We start from the raw sequence: 19,705 nt of genomic DNA on the forward strand, positions 1-19,705 counted from the left end.
AAATTATATTCGATGCATGAAGAGTGAAAGAGATACTGACTTGTGCATTTAAAGAGACACTTTCTACACGATTATAAATTAACATGATACTCATATTTATTGTGCTTTCATTAAAAGCAGCCTGATAAACCAGATGGCATTAGTTACAAAAAGCTTTAGTTCATACATTCACATGTATTCATAATCATCTCTGTTAAAAGAACACAAGTCTGTTAGTTTTTCTTTGTTTGATAAGGCCCATGTTTGTTCTCAAATACTTGCAGATGAAAATCACATTAAGACAGTTAAATAGATAAACATGCATTTATTTTTTTTCCATATCTATTTAAGGAATATTGTATATATTCCTCATATAATTATGGAAAACACTTATGTAGATCGGATATAGAATCTAAAGCATCTTTACATAAATTAATGTATTAATTCAATAGGATAATTTATGTACAAATGGATTTTTTAATGATATTTCATTAAAAAGGCCCATTGTTAATACTGTGTCAACACCTTATTAAATAGCTAAATTGAAAACTGGAGATGAAATACCGAAGAACAGTTTAGAGTCATGTGACAGCAACGCAGCACTGCCACCATTTACAGCACAATACAGTCATATAAGTGCTGGTGCGAAAAAGCAATCTGTGTTAGATTGTGACAGAAAAGGTCCAGTGACCTGAGATGATCTGATCTAGAAACAGCCATACAGAGCTGATCCCAGAGCAGTTGTTTAATGACCACAGAGAGCACAGTGTGTCCATACTGAGAGCAGCACGGGCTTCTGGAGGCATACGCAGAGATCAGGTGGACACGGGGGTCTTAAGCGTGCTGAGACCACAGAAACCGGTCACAGCGCTCCAACATGGTCTGAATCAGTGCTCTAAAAGGACAGAGAGAATGCATGAGAACAAAAACTGTTAAACATTACCCATGTTCAGGATGTAATACAAGCACACTTCACAGTATATACTATACTATACCTACTGTTTTCAAATGGCATTCCTAAAGGAAAACTAGCGTACAGCACACTGCAGTATATACTGTATGCTGCCTACTATTTTTCAAAAACAGTATGCTAGGAATGGCATATAAGTGTGCTGCTTGCTATATACTGTACGCTGCCTACTATTTTCCAAAAAAACAATTTGTTTGAAATGGAATATAAGCATACTATGCAATATATACGCTTTAAACTGTCTATTATTTTCCTAAAACAATATGTTTGGAATGGAATACTAACGTTCTGCTATATAATGTACACATGTGCACGTAAACAATGTCTAAATTTGAAATAGCATGCTATTTCACACTACTCTTACTATTTCTCCTATATCCTTATATGCCAGAAATAGTACTATGCTAGTAAGCTATTCCGAATACAACCAATATGTTCAGAATGGAATATTAGCATATTGTGCAATATATACTGTACACAATCTACAATTTTTTTTAATGGAATAGTAGTGTACTGCTGACTATATACAGTACACAGCCTACAATTTTCCAAAAATAGCATACTACTATACCACTCTTACTATTTCTGCTAAATCCTTATTTGGAAGAAATAGTAAGAGTAGTTTGCAATTAAAAATTTAGACTATATATTTGGAATAGATTTTTAGCACAATGCGCGCAGTATATACTGTAAGACTGCCTTTTTTTTTAATGACATATAATGAAATACTACCATTCTGCTTGCTATATACATTGCCTACTATTTCTCAAAAACGGAAGGGTATATTATCATACTACGCTGCTTATTATTTTCCAAAACCAATTACATGGGAATGGATTATTGGCATAATGCAGAGTATAACTGTAGACTGCCTACTATTTTCCAAACCAATGTTTAAATTAGAAATAGCATACAACCATACTACTCTTACTATTTTTTTTTACATATCTTTATCTGGCAGAAATAGTAAGAGTACAATGCTAGTATGTTATTATGAATTCAACAAATATGTTCAGAATGGAAGAATAGCATACTTTGCAGTATATACTGCACACAAACTACTATTTTTTATAATCAGTGTGTTCTGCATGGAATACTAGCGAACTGCTTACTCAAAACTACAGTGATCAACATTTGAAGTGGATCAAAAAAGTTGTCCTAAGACAAGAACGGGTTTTGTTCAAAATTCATGCATGACTTTGATGAAAGGTTTTTGATCCACTTCAAATGTTGACTACTGTATATACTGCACTTTACTGTTTTTCATGCTCTCACCTTTGCCGCTTCTCAGCCATACGCAGCAGATCACAGACCAGCGTGGAGCGTGAACTGAGATCCACCTGTATCCCGCGTTCCTGGAGGGCCGTCAGGGCCTGGTCCGGCCCGAAGACTTTGACCAAACGCAGGATGATGTTCTCTGGGCTGACCCGAATGCTCCAGTCAGTTGAACTGTTTGATAGGTCAGAGGAACCGTCACTCGTGCCATTACTGTTAGTGTCGTCTGAACAGGATCCATTGGTGCTGCTGGGTGGAGATGAAGTGGGCGGCACTTCGTCGACTGAACTGATTTGCTGTGAGAGCTTGAGTAGCAAAACCCACTCATCAAGAGACTGAGGAACAATACCTACAGAAAGAGAAAAAGCGATATTTTAGGGTGAGTTTTCACGACAACGATATGCTTAAAACTGTGAAGTTTTTTACAGACGACACCATTGTCAAAACGATCCCCATTCACACGGATCCACGAAAACGACTAAAAACAGTGTATTCTGCTACCAGGCCGTTAGATGGCGATGAAACACTATAAACTGAACACGTAATACGCATGTGCATGACGTCATCGGCTTCAGAGATTTACGCTTTTGTTGTTTACACAGAGAACTTGTGTTTTCAGGCACCCAAAACGCCGTTGTCGTGTAAAACGACCCCTTAGATATGGAATAAATGCTGCAGAACTTATTCATGGGTTATTTAAGACCTAGTCCACACGTACACAGGTATTTTTATAAACATGGTTGTTACTCCTTTTTTTTCACTTGTAAAAAATAAATCGCGTCCACATGAAAACGCAAAAACATGCTATTAAGCTCTGTCAAGAGCATTACAAACCAACAGGTGGCGATATAACCCTAACCGTAAAGCCATGTTGGTCAATCAGAAACCTGGAAAAAAAAGGTTATTATTGTTCCGGTTCTGACGTCACAAGCCAAAATCTACGGTTTTACCGTCTACACGACAACACTGCAACCGGACTTTCTAACCGGAGTATCTTCACCCTGGCAGGAGTTTTCAAAAAAGTTTGGTTTCAGTGACCGGATACTGCGTTTGCGTGTCTTTGGACCAACGGCCAGACTGCGTAGAATGAAAGCTGTGGTTTTGAAAATACCCGTGTTAGTGTGGACAGGGCCTAAATGTCAGACAGACAGTTCTTGGTTAGCAAATTAGACTTTATATTGACAGTCTCTCTTCGTCTGTTCATCTAAAACACAGTTTTGCGTATCTGTGATTGTTTTACCATCATCCTCCTCTAGAAGCGTCATGTCATCCAGTCTGCAGATGGCGCTGAAAGCCTCTGCTCGCCGCTGCAACTCTCTGCACAGGTACAGGTAACCCATCCAATACCTGAGAGACAAATAACACAGTCACAGTTTATACAACTACCCATTCTGATTAAATTCTATCCATTCTAATTCTACACTCACCCTCGAGTTCTACACATCTCCAGCATCTTCTGTTTGGAGGTCAGATCAGCAGGCAAGCGGATCAGCAGAGACAGCAGACGCCCATAACCCCAGCTGAAGAAATGAGAGCGCCACCTACAGCACAGGAGACAATATAATCAGCGAAATAGGAATGTAGTATTTTTACCCCCCGTTTCACAGACAAAGCTTAAGTCTAGTCCCAGTCTAAAATGCATGTTTGAGCTGTTTTAACTGAAAGCAACTTCAAATGTCAGTGTTTTGTTTTTGTCTTGTTATCTTGAGACATTGTTTTGTCTCAAGATATACACTAGTAATGTTTTTTTCTAAGACACGTTTATAAAAGCTACTAAGAAGTCTAAGCCCTGTCTGTGAAACCAGGCCATAGAATATCTATCTATCTATCTATCTATCTATCTATCTATCTATCTATCTATCTATCTATCTATATATATATATATATATATATATATATACACACACACACACACACACACACACACAAACTTTCAGTGCATAATTTTTTTGGGACAACATTTGTTTTACAGACAAAGATCGTTTTGTACCTGGGCTGTCCGTCAGGAGTGAGTGTGTCATCCCTTAGTGGGGCATCATGGGATAACGCTAGTTCCAGCCAATCCTGTCGCAGAGTTTCTGGCTGGAGAAGAGAACCCAAGAAAGACAACCTGGGAGATGACAAAAAAATGTATAAATAGATTATTTTATATGTTCAAAACCAAGAATACAATATCACAGTGTAAAATGACAAATACACAACCTTAACAATCATGACTAACACACATTGTAAAACATTGTATAATGTAACACAGCCATACCGCTGCTGCTCGGCTCGTGATTGGACCAGATTGTCCAGATAAGGCAGAAAGTGGCTGGGTAAAGCCATAGCCATGATGTCAGAGGGGAGGATTGTGGGATAGAACTGCGGGTAGGCACGAACAGCCACCTCCCCGTGCTTCTCATAGAGTCTACAGAAAGAAAGCAAACATTGTATTCAATATAAATAGTTTAGAGATTTATTAATCCCAATGGGGCAATTCATTTAAACTGTCATGGTGCTTCCCATATAACACTTAACACATACATTCAAATACTCAAAACTACACAAAATGCTAGGGCTGGGAGAGAAAAAAATCGATTCACTGAGCTATCGCGATTTAAAAAAAATTAAAATATAAAGATATTAATTCAAATTCAATTGCTTTATTTTTATCCTTGCTTGGAGATGAGGTTGACAGAAGTTAGCCACTTTCGTTCCAACAGAGGATGAAATGTGTCGTTATCTTTGAGTGTTGAGTGACGTAATATCCCAAGTGGACGCGTGAAAGAGACGTGAGACTGAAAGCACTGAAAAGCCCTCGCGCTACTCATATGCTGAGAGAGAGATAAGACAATAGAGCTGGATGATTCATCTTTAAAAGACTGATCACGATTCAAACACCCACTTGATCTTTCAATTCGTCTGTCTATTAAACTTTGACCAAATCATATCGCAACATTCAAAGCTATGTTGGTGCTGCCGCTGACCCGGAGAGAGTTGTCAAAACAGCTTCACAAACAGTCTTTTCAACCTCATGGTATCATTATTTCTGTGATGCAATAGTTAAAATTATCATAGAAGTACTTGGATAAAAGTTTAAAGTTCAAATATGAACACTTGTGTCTACGATAGCAATCAAAATCAGCTTTTGATAGAAACTTAGTGCTTAAAATAACGCATTTATCGATTACATTGTGTGGCGACAAGTGACTGTTAAAAAATTTATTTTTTATTGAATCATTCAAGAGAATGGAGTATTGTATGATGATTCTGAAATAAAAGTCAGAAAGATGTGATGATTTGTTTTTGTAAATATGACTCATCTTATACATCATGTACAGTCTGTATAAGTGTATGATTTAGCTTTTCCCAATGGTCTAGTGTTAAAAAAATTGCAATATTGAATCGCAATACTTGTAGAATTACAATTCCTAAAAAAATAAAATAAAATAAAAAATAAAAATCACAATACATATCGAATCAGCCCCCAAGTATTGTGATAGTATCGAAACGGAATAGTGATAGCATCGGAAACCCATCCATACAAAATACATAAAATAAATCAATAATAAGTGAGTACAAAATGATGTATTCACACCTCTGCAGTTGACAATATTGATAATATATAGATATTAAGTGTATGTTTTGCTGTAAGTGATGTAAACTCACCTGTACAGGTGTGAGAGGAGCAGAGGTGTGTTCCAGGGCTGAAGTTCTCTCAGACTGCGCAGAGACTTCAGCAGATCGCCCTTCTGAATCACTTCCACCACCTTGCTGGCCTGAGTGAACTCTACCACCCGCCACAGATTGTTAATAGTATTAATATTAAGGCATGACACCTCAGATGAAAAGGGTGAAAATATAGAGTAAAATAATGATATCACAATACTTTCAAGTTCAAGTTGATTATGAATCACAAACATTTTTTTTATTACAAGTTTTCTGAAATTATGTTTAAATATGGAAATCCATATTTCCAGACCATAAATCTTAACACTGGATAAAGACACCTTTTTAATTTTGTTAACATATTATATTGAAATATTTTGGATTTCTCTTTTTATCACTCATAAATCATAAAATACTGTAAACTGCCAGAAACAAAACAATTTCACCATGTTTTTAGGAATAAAACGTTGTATAACATCAGGCGAATTATATATGAATAAACCCTTTCGTTAAAACCTTTAGAATATAGATAGGAATTAAACTGTAAAGTTTGGTGTATGTAAAGCTGCTAAAGTGGAGATTTCTGAGAATAAACTCATTGCCTTTTAAAATAGGTATTGTGATTGAAATCTACAGGTGCAAATAGATGCAATAAATAAAAAACTTAAAGGTGCATTTTAGATGTATTATTTCCACTAGTCTGAAAAAAAACATGTTATAAAAAGCCAAATAGGATGTGTCTTTCACTTGCCTTAGCAGAATTGCAATAAAAAGCAGGTTTATTATAACAGTTATTATTCATTTTTGTGAAAACGTACCCAGCATGCCAGCGATGTACGCCTTCAGCACCTCTCGGTGATCTCTGTATCTCAGCATACACATCTTCCTCACTCTCTCCTGGTCCAACAGGAAGAAGAACCTCCTCAGGAACACACACACACTTTCGACCCCTCCTCTACCGGGGCAGCCCATCTCCAGATAAAGACAGGCCAGCTGTGAGAGGTCCGCCTGGAGGTCAGGGGGCAGAGGTTTGGGGGAAAACAGCTGGATTAATTCAACATGGTTAGCAAGAGGAGGGAATGATGCTCTGACTGGGGCGGTGGAACAAGGGATGGTCTCTCCAAGGTCCTCTTCTTCAGTGAGGGTTGCGGATTCATCCAGGTTAGTAGACGGCGCTGTTAAGATCTCTGGCTGAACCACGACGCAACAGGACATTGATGAGACAAGCTCTTCCTCCAGGTTTTTCTCCTCTAGATTAGTTATTTCTCCAGGTACGCTGTGATCCTCCGGACCCAGAACCCTCTCCAGAACCGGGGCCCAGTCTTGGAGCACATCGCTGAGACAGACGGGGTCCAGTAAAACCATGGGGTTCTGGATCTGAGAGCTACAACAGAACACATATCAACTCTAATAGCAGTTCAGAGTCCAGTAAAAGGATCAGCAACTACAGTGATTGTCTAGTAGTTTCTGGAGTAATCTAGAGTATGACATGCTACAATTTATCTAAAAATATTTGAAAGAACTTGCAAAATGTTTATTTTAATTATTATAGATGCAATTTATGGTTTCACATTAATTGAGAGACTACATATATACAGTATATATATTAATCTGAATAAAAATCCTTCGTCACAACACAGGTCTATTAAAAATGAACAGCAAAAGGCTAAAAAGCACTGTGAAAACGTGAAAAAATTGTGCATATAAAAATACAATTTCCATTATGCATTATATATTCTAAACAAAAATCTTGAGAAAGAACTTACAAAAGAACATTAATTATTGACTGCAAAGTTTTGGGTAAGTAATTTTTTTTATGTATATGAAAGAAGACTCATGCAAAAATACAGTAAAAACTGTTTATATTTTTATAATAACATTGTGAAATATTATTATATTTTGAAAATGTTACAATTGAAAACAACTGTTTTCTATGTGAATATATGTTAAAATGTAATTTATTCCTGTGATGCAAAGCTGACATGATCAGCGATCCTTCAGAAACCATTCTAATATGATGATTTGATGCTCAAGAAACATTATTATTATAGTGTTATGCTGCTTCATATTTGTCTGGAAACCGTGACGCATTTTTTCAAGATTCTTTGATGAATAGAATTTCAAAAAAAAGATTTGAAAAAGGAAATCTTTTTTAACAATATAATCCATCATTGCTGATTTTACATAATTCCATTAATAATTCTCATTAATATGTAAACATTCATTAGCTTATAGTTTAACTGTCTGCAGCAGTAGGAAGCAACTCACGTGGCTTTCTTTGTGGCGGCTCTCAACTCCTGCAGCTCAGACTCCGAGCTGGACTGCTCAGCGTTCATTCTTATAGAGAGAGACAATCAAAAACCACAATACAAACAATGTAACTATATAAAACCATCAATAGCAGCAGTCAGACAACATTAACAGACTCACTCATGCTCGCTTTCCTCTGGAAGAGGAGTCGATGTGGCCGTGACCTCTCCTTGAACGCCTTCCCTGAGGTCAGGTCGAGGCCATAGATCTGAGTTCATCTGAAGCGTGTTGATCTTCTCCGTTGTCTTTTTCACAAAGCTAGAAACACTGACATACACACATTTACAATTATAAATCGCTACAATCATAACCAAGATCACCAATGACAGTCCAAATCATAAGCAGCTGGTTTTCAATAAACAACGTCTGCATACATAAAAAACAAAGAGAAGGAGAAATAATTGGTAACCTCACCAATCATGCGCATCAGCGTAAAATGAGACAATGTGTCAAAGACATATGTGAAAACGACAAAACAGGAAGTCACAGTTTTAAAAATAACCTGGGTATCAGCAGCTGCATTTTAATGAGCATTAGAGCTTCCTTATGACCCAGCCAATCAGACTGTCTGGTGTGAAACTTAAGAGGAAATGAAATCACAATGAAAAAAGGGGGAATTTATGTGGTCAGATGCGTGTGTGTGTGTGTGTGTGTGTGTGTGTGTGTGTGTGTGTGTGTGTACCTGTCTCGAACAGCCTGCAGGGCGACTCGTGGGGGTTTTGAGCGGAAAGACAGAGGCAGAAACTGCAAGCCGAGGTCTGACCTGTCCCCCTCTCCACGCACAGACTGAGAGTCTTCAGGAGAGCGAAAGGAGGAGTTGAAATGATAGAGAGATGAATGAAGAGAATGAGAATTAAGTCAGAAGATGTGGAAACAATTAGGTGAAAGCACGGAATAAAGCAAATAATAACTGATTCATACATGACGAGTGATCAAAACACCGGATAAATGATTAAACTGCTGCTCACTGATGTTTTTAGTGTATTTTATTGCAAAATATTTGACATACAACACACTGACATACAATTACTACTATAAAACCATTTAAAAATTCACAATATTGAAAAATTATATATTTTTTGTCATAAGTGTAAACTGCAATATTTGTCAGTTGCTTGGTTATTATTTTGGTCGATGGCTCTGCACGCAGTTAAATCACATTGGTTCCCTTTATTGAACATCAAAATTGTTATTAAAGATCAATTCTGATTGGCTGAGTTTGTTGCATAATGTAGTTATTTTTGCTTTCAGTGAAGATGCAAAAATGTATTTACTTATATCTTAATACATGTTCTTGGTGTTATTATTCTCCATGATTGATCCATGTATGTTATTCCAAATGCAAAATAAGAGTATGCTCTGCCTCTAAAATGGCTTTCCTTTTTGACTGATGTCACATTAAATAAAATTAAGTCCCACTTTACATTTTTATTTCTTGTTGAATATCCTTGTTCACTCTGAAATATGTCAAACTACTAAAAATGGGTTGCTTTAAGACAGTGTTACAGTTTCTGTGTAGTTTTACAAGCTGAATAGTTATGTGTTGAAGAAAGTCCCTATCTGGTCATTACTGAAATTTGAGTGGATTACTTCTTGTTTTCAGACAAGGAATTCCCACTGAAAGAGCCAAACTCTTACTACTTCCCTTTTAGGTTTGAAATCGATCTCTCTCTGTCTCACCATTGTCCACCTGCTCTTCCTCAGTGAAATTGAACTCCTTCAGCCGCTCCTCCTCAAGCATCGATTGGTTGGCGAGGGAGTTGGTGTCATCATCTGATTGGCTGCCTCTTCGGCTGATGACGCGGTAGATACCGCAGTCCAGAACGTTAAAGCTCTCCTGCGCATGAAGAGTTATTTAGCATTTTAAAAATGTGTACTCTTCGTAAGTGTACTTTAATTCGTAACATATGTGACCATGGACTACAAAATCAGTCACATGGGTCAATTTTATGAAATTGAGATTTATACATCTATGAAAGCTGAATAAATAAGCTTTCCATTGATGCATGGTTTGTTAGGATAGGACAATATTTGGTTGAGATACAACTATTTGAAAATCTGGAATCTGAGGGTGCAAAAAAATCAAAACATTGAGAAAATCGCCTTTAAAGTTGTCCAATTTATGTTTGCGATTTGCTGCATTCACTCACAAAAATATATATATATTTTTCAAATATATTTACAGTAGGAAATTTACTAAATATCTTCATGGAACATGATCTTAAAATCCATAAAAGATAAAAATCGATAATTTTGACCCATACAATGTATTGTTGGCTATTGCCACAAATATACCGGTGCGACTTGTGACTGGTTTTGTGGTCCAGGGTCACATATGTCTGTGTGTTTTGCACTCACGTGCGAGGAAATGCTGCTTCTGCGGCTGCTGCAGGCCGAGTCCAATGGCTCCAGTTTGCCGATCACTTCCTCCAGCTGACCAATCAGCTGCTGCTGGGAGGCGGAGTTTAGCTGAGCCTTGAGATGCTCAAGTCGATCAGTGGGGAGGGACTTCCTGGCCTGAAGAAATACAAAAGAGATGTAATAAATTGGCATGCAAAATGCATGGGGTGGTGATGGCGCAGTGGATAAGCAACATGCCTTTGGTGTGAGAGACCCGGGTTCGGAACCACTGTGAGACACCAATGTGTCCCTGACCAAGACACTTAACCCCTAATTGCTCCAGAGGCGTGCGACCTCTGAAAAATAGCAATTGTAAGTCGCTTTGGATAAAAGCGTCAGCTAAAATGAATAAATGTATCTCAATTCGCCAACTAATACTACGCCCTAAAAGTATGTACTCTTTTCGTGAAGAAAAAGTAGATACATTTGAGTGTGTAGCAAAAGTGTAGACAAGCTTTGGGACCAATGTTCCCTCTAAGCTGCGTGCGGTCGCGCACTTCTGAAGCCGCGGCCGCGCAGAAAAGAATAAAATGCCACGCAGAGGACTGACGCGAAATGTGTGGGGAAATCCATTTGATTGTAGTTTAAGTAAGAAATAATTTCAGTGCTCTGATCAACCGCTATAGAGTGAAAACTGGTGAATGCAGTTTACAGGTTTCATAGAAAGAGAATGATGTGAGCACGTGTGATTGATAGTGAGTCTTGTGTGCGGACCAAATAGCTCAATACGAGAGGCAACGAGAAACGCAAAGTGTGAAATAAAATCACATCATAATGTTTTAAAGAGGAGTGGTTTGATTAAAGTGGTGGACATAACGGTTGATGGACACAGAACGGTAACAATTACACACCCACCCGCGTGCAAATTCAAAATACATCATTAGTTTAAATCTATGTTTTTGTGTGTGGGGGAGTTTCAGGCATGGTTAGATTACTATAAAAGAGTTCACATATTCACTTTTCTTGAAAATATTTAGCTATTAGATCTATTTAAATGCTTCAGTTTGTTTTCATATTATAATAATATAATATGTAAACAAATTGAAGCATTTAAACTGATGTATTATATCACTTCAAATACTTCAATTCGTTTTTTTTATATTATATTACATTAGGCCTATATTTTATTATATTATAGGCCTAAATAAAGAATCTCACAAGGGTATGGTTTAGGGCTCATTGCCATTAAAAAGTTTGAAACCCCCTGCTAAAGAAAATATTGGAAATTCATAAGCAATAAACAATCATTTAACTTTGATGGTTTAATGCTTCCTGTACACAATTAATTGACTGTTCAAAAACACTTTATGTTTTTCCCAAACCATCTCAGTGTAACAGCTTACTTTTCTTTCATACTATATTCTATTATTGTAAAGAACTGAACTGTCCTGCAGAAGATTTTGTAAATTATTTTTCATAGGATTTCTTGGTAAAGACTGTACAGATAACAGCACTGTAAAAAAAAAAATCAGGTAACCTAAAATGTGCTTCATTTAGTGACTTCTTAATTAACTGCTTGTTTTTCAAAAATATGATTTAATACCAATAAGTTACATCAAGGGTCAAATAAAATAGAAATGGCACATTCAAGTTAAAAGTTACAACTGAATGTTGAAACCATTGTGTTTCTACGTGTGCTGTACAGGTCAGGTATAAAGAATATTTTTGCTCAGGTGGCGAAAAATGTCCGCCCAATAGAAAAAGGTTTTGCTCAGCAAGAAAAAAAATTAGAGGGAACATTGTTTGGGACATTCTATCACGTCATACAATTGCGTCTTTAACGGTTGCTCTCTGTCGCGTCCTGTCACAGTAAACTGGCCTGTCAATCATCTTGTCACAGTTAAAATCCTCCACATTTATTTTCATTTCCTACTGTATCAGAGAGAAATGCAGATCCCCAACAGAACCGGAAGAGAATACAATGCTGAATAAAGTCCTAGTTTTCGTTATTTTTGGACCAAAATGTATTTCCGATGCTTCAAAACATTCTAACTAACCCACTGATGTCACATGGACTACTTTGATGATGTCTTTATTGCCTTTCTGGACAAGGACAGTATACCGTTCATACATTTTCAATGGAGGGACAGAAAACTCTCGGACTAAATCTAAAATATCTTAAACTGTGTTCTGAAGATGAACGGAGGTCTTACGGGCTTGGAGCGACATGAGGGTGAGTCATTAATGACATCATTTTCATTTTTGGGTGAACTAACCCTTTAAACTTTGATTAGTCACTCAAGCCTTTATCTGAACCTCTCACCGTCTGTCCCACATATCCACCATGTTTTGTAGTTTTTAACCACTTTTTACTGTTTAGGATAGATAGTATGGACACTGAGAAGCAGGAAGAGACTATTTTTGGAATAGAGAACTAGCGGTATATACTCAACAGTATATACTACCTCTTTCTTAAACTAGTGTGTAGAACAGTAAAATGCATGCTAAATGTGTTCTTGTTTGTGCGTACCCTGGATGTAACAACGGTGTGCTGAAACATGCAGCAGACGGTGGCGGCGAGCGTCCAGTTCTCCCTCTTCATCAGCCGCTCCACACAGCGCTCAGGTGACACCAGCAACAGGTGAGACAAACGTCCATCACCATGGAGACAAAATACCTCGTTACGGAAAACTGAAATCTCCACCACATCTATAGAGGAAGACAGATATGGATCGAAGTGCCGTAAAATTATCAAAATGGTCATATAATATATATTTTTTAAATATGTAAAAAAATTATATATATATAAATTTTTACAGTGTATATATATTAAAAAATTATATTTATATTTAAATTTGATTTTTTAAATAATATATATTAGTAAACAAATATAAAAGATATACATATATAAAAAATTGTATTGTAAAAATAACAAAAATAAATTACTTTTTCCCATACATTTTTAAATATATTTTTATGTTTTATGTCAATTGGGTGATTTTATATCATTTATATTTATTTATTACCATAATCACATAACTATTAATTTCATAATAAATGTTACATTTATATATAATAAATGTATATAAATATTTTTAGGAAGACAGATAAAGACCCATGAGCTAAAATATTATAAAAGAGGTCATACAGTGTATTTTTTTTAAATATGTGATTAAGTATATTTTGGTGTGAATATACTTTAGTGCATGTGTCACTCTCATGACCTCTCACCTTTGACCTCTGTCCACAGCAGAACCTGACCACTGTGAGGGGTGAAGATGTAGATGGCAGAATCCGTCCAGGTGAGCAGATTTTGATCACTAAGAAACACAAAAAGTCAAATATTAACACCAAAACCCTTTCAAACCTGAGATGTTATCTTTGTAATCATAATACACACAGCAGATATGAAATACTGAGTCTTTACCAAAGAGGTCATGTGTTATTTTAATACAAGAAGTGGTTACCCAAACTGAAGGAGTCTTGGGAAAGCCAGAGACTGTGGACTTGTCTGTGCGGGATTGAAAAGAGGCTCATTCCTGAACACAAGACAAAAATGTAATGAGAGAAAAATATTGGAGATACAGAACTAAGGGCCAAAATGATGTCACAAGTAAGTGTTAAACACACAAACACACACTTGTAAGAGACGAGGGGCAGCGGTGGGCAGGCCAGCAGCTGTTTGAATTGGTGTGTGCTCAGGACTTCTCCACTGAAGCTGGACTCCCATATGCGTGAGCCGGGCCGGGCGCAGTACAGCAGGGCAGGAGGACCCCCCCCCTGACCTCCCTGACCCCCTTGACCCCGCAGGAGAAAACATGCCCCAAACTCTCCATCTCGCTCTTTATTACCCACACGCCAGAACTTCTCCCTAAGAGAAAGAGAGACAGGAACAGACTTAAAAGTATGTGTAATAATATGTTAAAAGGGTCCTAATGTGCTTTTTTACATTTTCATCTCTCTTTAATGTGTAATGTTGGTGTTTAAGCATGAAAAAGATCTGCAAAGATACAAAGCACAAAGTCCCTCCAGCGGGACTTATTCTCTATATCAGTGTAAGTGTTTCTGAACTCCCTGAAATGCCTCCATTGTAGTCTTGAGTTTCTTCTGGGAATGAACACGTCACAATATTCCTCATTTAAATAATTCATACGCAGAATAAAGGGAAGGGGCCTGGTTGAGTTAGTTAGTAGTGTGTTAAACTGGAGGTTATGGTAAGGGGCCAATCACAACACACCAGCCGACCAATCAAAGCACACTGTGCTTTTCAGGAGGGGGTGAGAAGAGAGGAGCAGCAATAATAGAGAATTTGGGAAAAATAATGTGTTTCTTGAACATTCAAGTATGAAAACCTATTTTAGCAGACCCGAAAACTAATCAAGAAATGTTTTCAGATTCTTTTTTCTTTTTCTTTTTTAACATTTGATATACATTTAATCTAACTTATGGTCTGAGGACACGGGGAAAATGTGATATCAATGTTAGATATGATAAATTTGATAAAGAGCAATCAAATAAAAAGCCCAATTCATACATTTCAGACATTTGCGTCAAGAATTCAAAGTGAACAAATAGTTTTTTAAACTAATGCGGGTAAAGGGACGTGTTGTCCTATGTTTCCTGCCAACACACACACCTCTCTGTGTCACACAGGTAGCAGCGGCTGAGAGACGAGACCATCAAGTGTCCGTCTGTGTAACCCAGCTGAACGACACGTGAATCCACAGTGGTGATGGTCTGAACTGGGAAGATCACAAACCCAGAGCCCTGTTTGGGAGCAAAACCAAAACACAAACAAACACACAAGCTCCGATTAGTAAAACAAATCGGTTTAAAAAAATCATTTAAATCAGGTAAATTCTCTTTTAGGATTAATTTATTTTGGTTTTTTTGTATAGTGTGTGCGTATATGACTTTGTCTTATGTGTATGCTTGTATGCTGCAGCCAAATTGCCTTCGGGAAATGAATAAAGATGAACTGAACAAGCATGGATTCAAAATTTATTTAAATAAAATACACTACCGTTCAAAAGTTTGGGATCAGTATGAATGAACACGTGAAAAAGTTTTCTTATACCTTCCCGAGTTTGGATGACCCAGCTCGGACGCAGGACACTTTTCCCCCGACATCTCCAGCAAACACTCGGAGAGCCACGGTGTCCCAGCACAGAGATGTTACCGTCTGTCCGCGATGCTCCCAGGACACACACACGCGTTCAGGACGGCCACGCCTCTCCAAGTGCAGCTCCCACACTGCCACCAGCCCCTGACTGGGGTACACACACAACACAAGCATCCAGGTTGTCAACTACAAACACCAGGAGCACATATAAATGCAGATGTGGCGAAGATGAATACCTTGTTGCTACAGCAATAAAGTCCTCATCATGGGGGCAGCATGAGACCTGCGTGATTGAGCCTTCCTAAATAATGACAAAGAAGATACACACTTAGCCACGTTTCCATTACAGATTTGCGCAACAATTTTCGATATTTTCTAAATGTCGATAAAAAAACATTGCAAAATGACGGCGTTTCCATTAACCGATGTTATGCGACTAAAACGTCATTAGTCCTCTCGCGATAAGTCATACCAAAAATCATGGCAATGGATGTTGGTAGGTTTACGTATATAGCAGCCACTGCACTGGCTATTAGTATTAATCGAAGGAGACGTGTGTGTTTTCCAAGGATCAATGGCAAGGAAAACCCCTTTTACTTATAAGTGGCACGTATGAGGAGTTTCTCATATCTGCTTCAAGGTCTTGATAAATTGTTGCATTTCTTTATCATTTAGAATCCAGTATTGTATTCCCGTATTACTTTTGTCTTTTATGAGTTTAATAAAGAACTCGGTCTCGTCTTCTGTACTAACACACCACATCATCTTTAAAGAATGATCAACTTTTACTTACACAGGTGACCTGTAAATGCGAAAAAACGGTTTTCTTTGTACCTTTGCGAAAAAATCCTTTTTCGAATTGCCTGAAGAACCACCTCATGGGAGCGTAAAAACTTATTTGCGAAATATGGGAGGTTTTGTGAAATTTCCATTGGGCGTATTTTCAAATCGTAATTTGAATGATAATGGATTCATTTTCACTCAGAAAATTGTTATGGCCGAAAAAAAAAACACATTTCACGATGTGATGCATCACAGAAATCAGCAGGACTTTTTTTACATTCCGTCCCTATTTTCACTCCTCTGTAAACACTTCCTGCTTCCTTGCAACTTAGCAACCTTGAAAAACACTTTTCATGAGTCAAAGCAGAGCATGATGTAAGTGAAAGATGATACCAATAGACGACAGTAAATAGTGCATCACTACTCCGACTATGACTGTGTGATCAATAACTACTTTACAGTGCCAATAAAACACAGGAAGAAGCAAACACATCATGCATATTCCATTGCAGACTGCACAAAGATTAAACACACAATTGATAACATTGGACAATAGCATTTCAACACTGCTGATAGTTCTATGCATCATCTCAGTCACTAACTGTGTTAAAGGGGAACTTGTGAAATGGGTTGGTTGTGTGTACTTTGTGTGTGAGGATGAGTTTCTGCTTCCAGCCTTCTCTCTGAATGAGGTGAAGTCCTCCGGAAGACGTGCCCAGAGCGAGCCACTTTCTGGACACTGAGAGGCATGTGCACTGCGGGACACAGACAGAGAGAGAAGGATATTAGAGTGAATCTCACAAAATGCACAGGTCATATTTCATCCTGAATTTTGAAATAATTAAATATAAGATTATTGATTGCTTAAAGGGAAAATTTGGAATAAACCGCTCAATTCATATAGAATTGTTTTACAATCTCTTTATGAACTTTTTGAAGCGTCAAAGTGGTAGTTGCGTAGCTGTCAATGGAGGGACAGAAATCATACAGATTTCATCAAAAATATCTTCATTTGTGTTCCCGAAGATGAGCGAAAGTCTTACGGGTTTGGAACGACATGAGGGTGAGTAATTACTGACAGAATTTTCAGAAAATAGCTATGAAGATAATTTCCATGCCACCCAGTTGTCATTAGCGTAATGAAACAATAAAATAATCCTCATTATTGATATTCAAAAATATTACATGCAACATTTAAATCACAATTATATACAAGTAGTGATTTTTTCAGGATTCTTTAACGACATTTATATGAAATTGAAATCTTTTGTAACATTGAAAAATTTCTTCACGATGACATTTGATCAATTTAATGCTTTTTGATTAATAAAATTATTAATTTCTTTAATTTCTAATAATCTAATACTATTATGTCACAATGCAAAAAAAAATTATATATATATATTGTAATGTTCTTAATGAAAAACATTTGTTTTCTCTTTTTTCTTTTCTTTTGGTTTTGGGGTGAAACTACTTGCCCCGAACATGTTTTGTTTGATTAATCTACTAAATTATTCCCCTTTATTATTCTTATGGCATGAAATCAAATAAATTGAACAGAATTGAAAGACGTTTAATTAAGCTCCTTCAAAAGTATACACTACCAACCGCAATTCAGGTCAACTTGGATAACAGTTGCCATAAAAGCTCAACCAATAAACACTTTACTCTTTCACAATAGTTGGGTAGGGAAGTGCGTATTACTTTGATACGTCCCGAGTCCAGTCGCAGGGCGGAAAGGAGGGGGTCCAGACAGTCAAACTCTGCCAGGACATGAGTGCAGGACTCCACAGGAACCACAGGAATCATCCTGCACCGGCCTGAGAGGAAACAATCATAACATTGGCTTTTTAGTGGGAATCATTAGTGAAATTTGTCTAACTAGACAGCATTTTGATGTCATAGATGCATTTTTAGGCATCATATGTGTATTCCAAACAGCAACTTAGGGCAGATTATGCATGCATGGCATGTTTTAACAAGCAACCAATCACAAAAATATATGCAAATATTGTTACCAGGTACACAAACATTCAAACAGGTGATTTAAGAGCCCTTTTTAGCAGCACTTTTGGTCATCATAAGTGGGTTCTGAGTCTGATTATGACCAAAAACGAGCCCTCAATAGGCAGCAGTACAGAGAGCTTACTAGGTTGAGACACAGCCTTCTTCAGAGTCATATGATTCCAGGGAAATTCAATTGAAAAAGCATGACTACCACGCATCTCTCCTCTATTTTTTTAGTGATTTTCCTTTGCCTTTCCACACAAAAATAGTTCAATTGAAGGACAATATATACAGACATAAACTGTATAAACTAAATGATATAAAGCAATGCTTAAACTAACCGAATATACAACAAAAACGTAATATATAATCTATTTTTGGAAACTTTTATTCGCTTTATTTGTTTTTCACACATTTGAAAGTCAGCAGAAAAGACAAAACGCTTAACTCTCTCACACATATACACATATTTTACCACTTCCGCTTAGTTTTGAACACATATTTACAAGAGTTTTATGAAACACTAAAGTTATAAGTTATAACGTTAAAGGTGAATCTCAAAGTTAGAAGTTAACGTTATAAATCAAACCGCCGCGTTAGCCGATTAGCATGACTGTCAATCACGAGATCCGAGTTTAAAACTCGCCAAAACAGCATAAAACATCGAATAAATCTATTTTTGTTTGAGTTTTTGTTTTTAAAAAAAACGGTTTATTTAAGGGTCAAAGTTGATCCTGAGCTGGAAATTTAGGTACTTTCACAATCAACGTTTTAGTTTCTACTTCTCGTCATTATTTCCTTAAATCTTTGGTTATATAATTTACACGTTAAAGGCAATATAAAAAACATTCTTTTTAAACGTTATTTATTTTATAAATAAGTTCTACTTATTTGAGTTGCTAAATGTCACCTCAAGCATTTCAATAACGTATTAAACATGAATTAAGATGTATAAACTCGTGTTTTACCTCCTCCTGAGTTCCAGACGCATTTAAATCTGCGAAACCTCCAGAAATGTAGTAAAAATGAATCATTTAATGTGTAAAGTGACGATCATGTGTTTCTTTTCGCCACTGTAATTCCTGCACTGTTTGACAGCTGACTGAAAACTGACCGGCGCTACTTCTCCATGGCGATCCACTCATTGTGTCGCGCAGTGATTTACACTCGCCCGGGAACTATTTCTGGCGCCTTTGGACCTCACTTACTATCAAATCCTTGGGGAACTTTACTTACTCAAAGCAAAACTTAATATCTTCTTATCATAC

At 37.0% G+C, this 19,705-nt stretch overlaps 1 protein-coding gene across 1 annotated transcript; it reads right to left on the bottom strand.

Annotated features, from left to right (window-relative positions):
* Nucleotides 1-74: 74 nt before the first annotated feature.
* hps5 (HPS5 biogenesis of lysosomal organelles complex 2 subunit 2) lies at nt 75-19,588 on the bottom strand. Its single transcript, XM_077209992.1, has 23 exons — nt 19,406-19,588; nt 18,135-18,250; nt 17,075-17,185; nt 15,884-15,948; nt 15,603-15,795; nt 15,162-15,292; nt 14,166-14,396; nt 13,993-14,064; nt 13,757-13,845; nt 13,056-13,234; nt 10,544-10,702; nt 9,866-10,022; nt 8,868-8,979; nt 8,306-8,452; nt 8,144-8,212; nt 6,694-7,259; nt 5,876-5,996; nt 4,485-4,634; nt 4,215-4,334; nt 3,652-3,765; nt 3,465-3,571; nt 2,225-2,573; nt 75-874 (listed from the first exon to the last, which is right to left on the bottom strand). Exons 2-23 carry the CDS (start codon nt 18,237-18,239, stop codon nt 814-816), a joined length of 3,408 nt encoding a protein of 1,135 aa, XP_077066107.1. The 5' UTR covers nt 18,240-18,250; nt 19,406-19,588; the 3' UTR covers nt 75-813.
* Nucleotides 19,589-19,705: the final 117 nt, after the last annotated feature.

This window comes from Siphateles boraxobius, unplaced genomic scaffold (assembly GCF_051911475.1).
Source record: "Siphateles boraxobius isolate OS27281-9 unplaced genomic scaffold, OSU_SipBor_1 65, whole genome shotgun sequence".
In the NCBI taxonomy this organism is placed as follows: Eukaryota; Metazoa; Chordata; class Actinopteri; order Cypriniformes; family Leuciscidae; genus Siphateles; species Siphateles boraxobius.

Coding starts and splice junctions, on each gene's coding strand:
- hps5 (XM_077209992.1), bottom strand. CDS start 18,239: ATGATTCCTGTGGTTCCTGTGGAGTCCTGCACTCATGTCCTGGCAGAG. Junction 8,453..8,867: donor CTGCAGGCTGTTCGAGACAG/GTACACACACAC, acceptor TGTGTATGTCAG/TGTTTCTAGCTTTGTGAAAA. Junction 4,335..4,484: donor TCACGAGCCGAGCAGCAGCG/GTATGGCTGTGT, acceptor GTCATCTCCCAG/GTTGTCTTTCTTGGGTTCTC.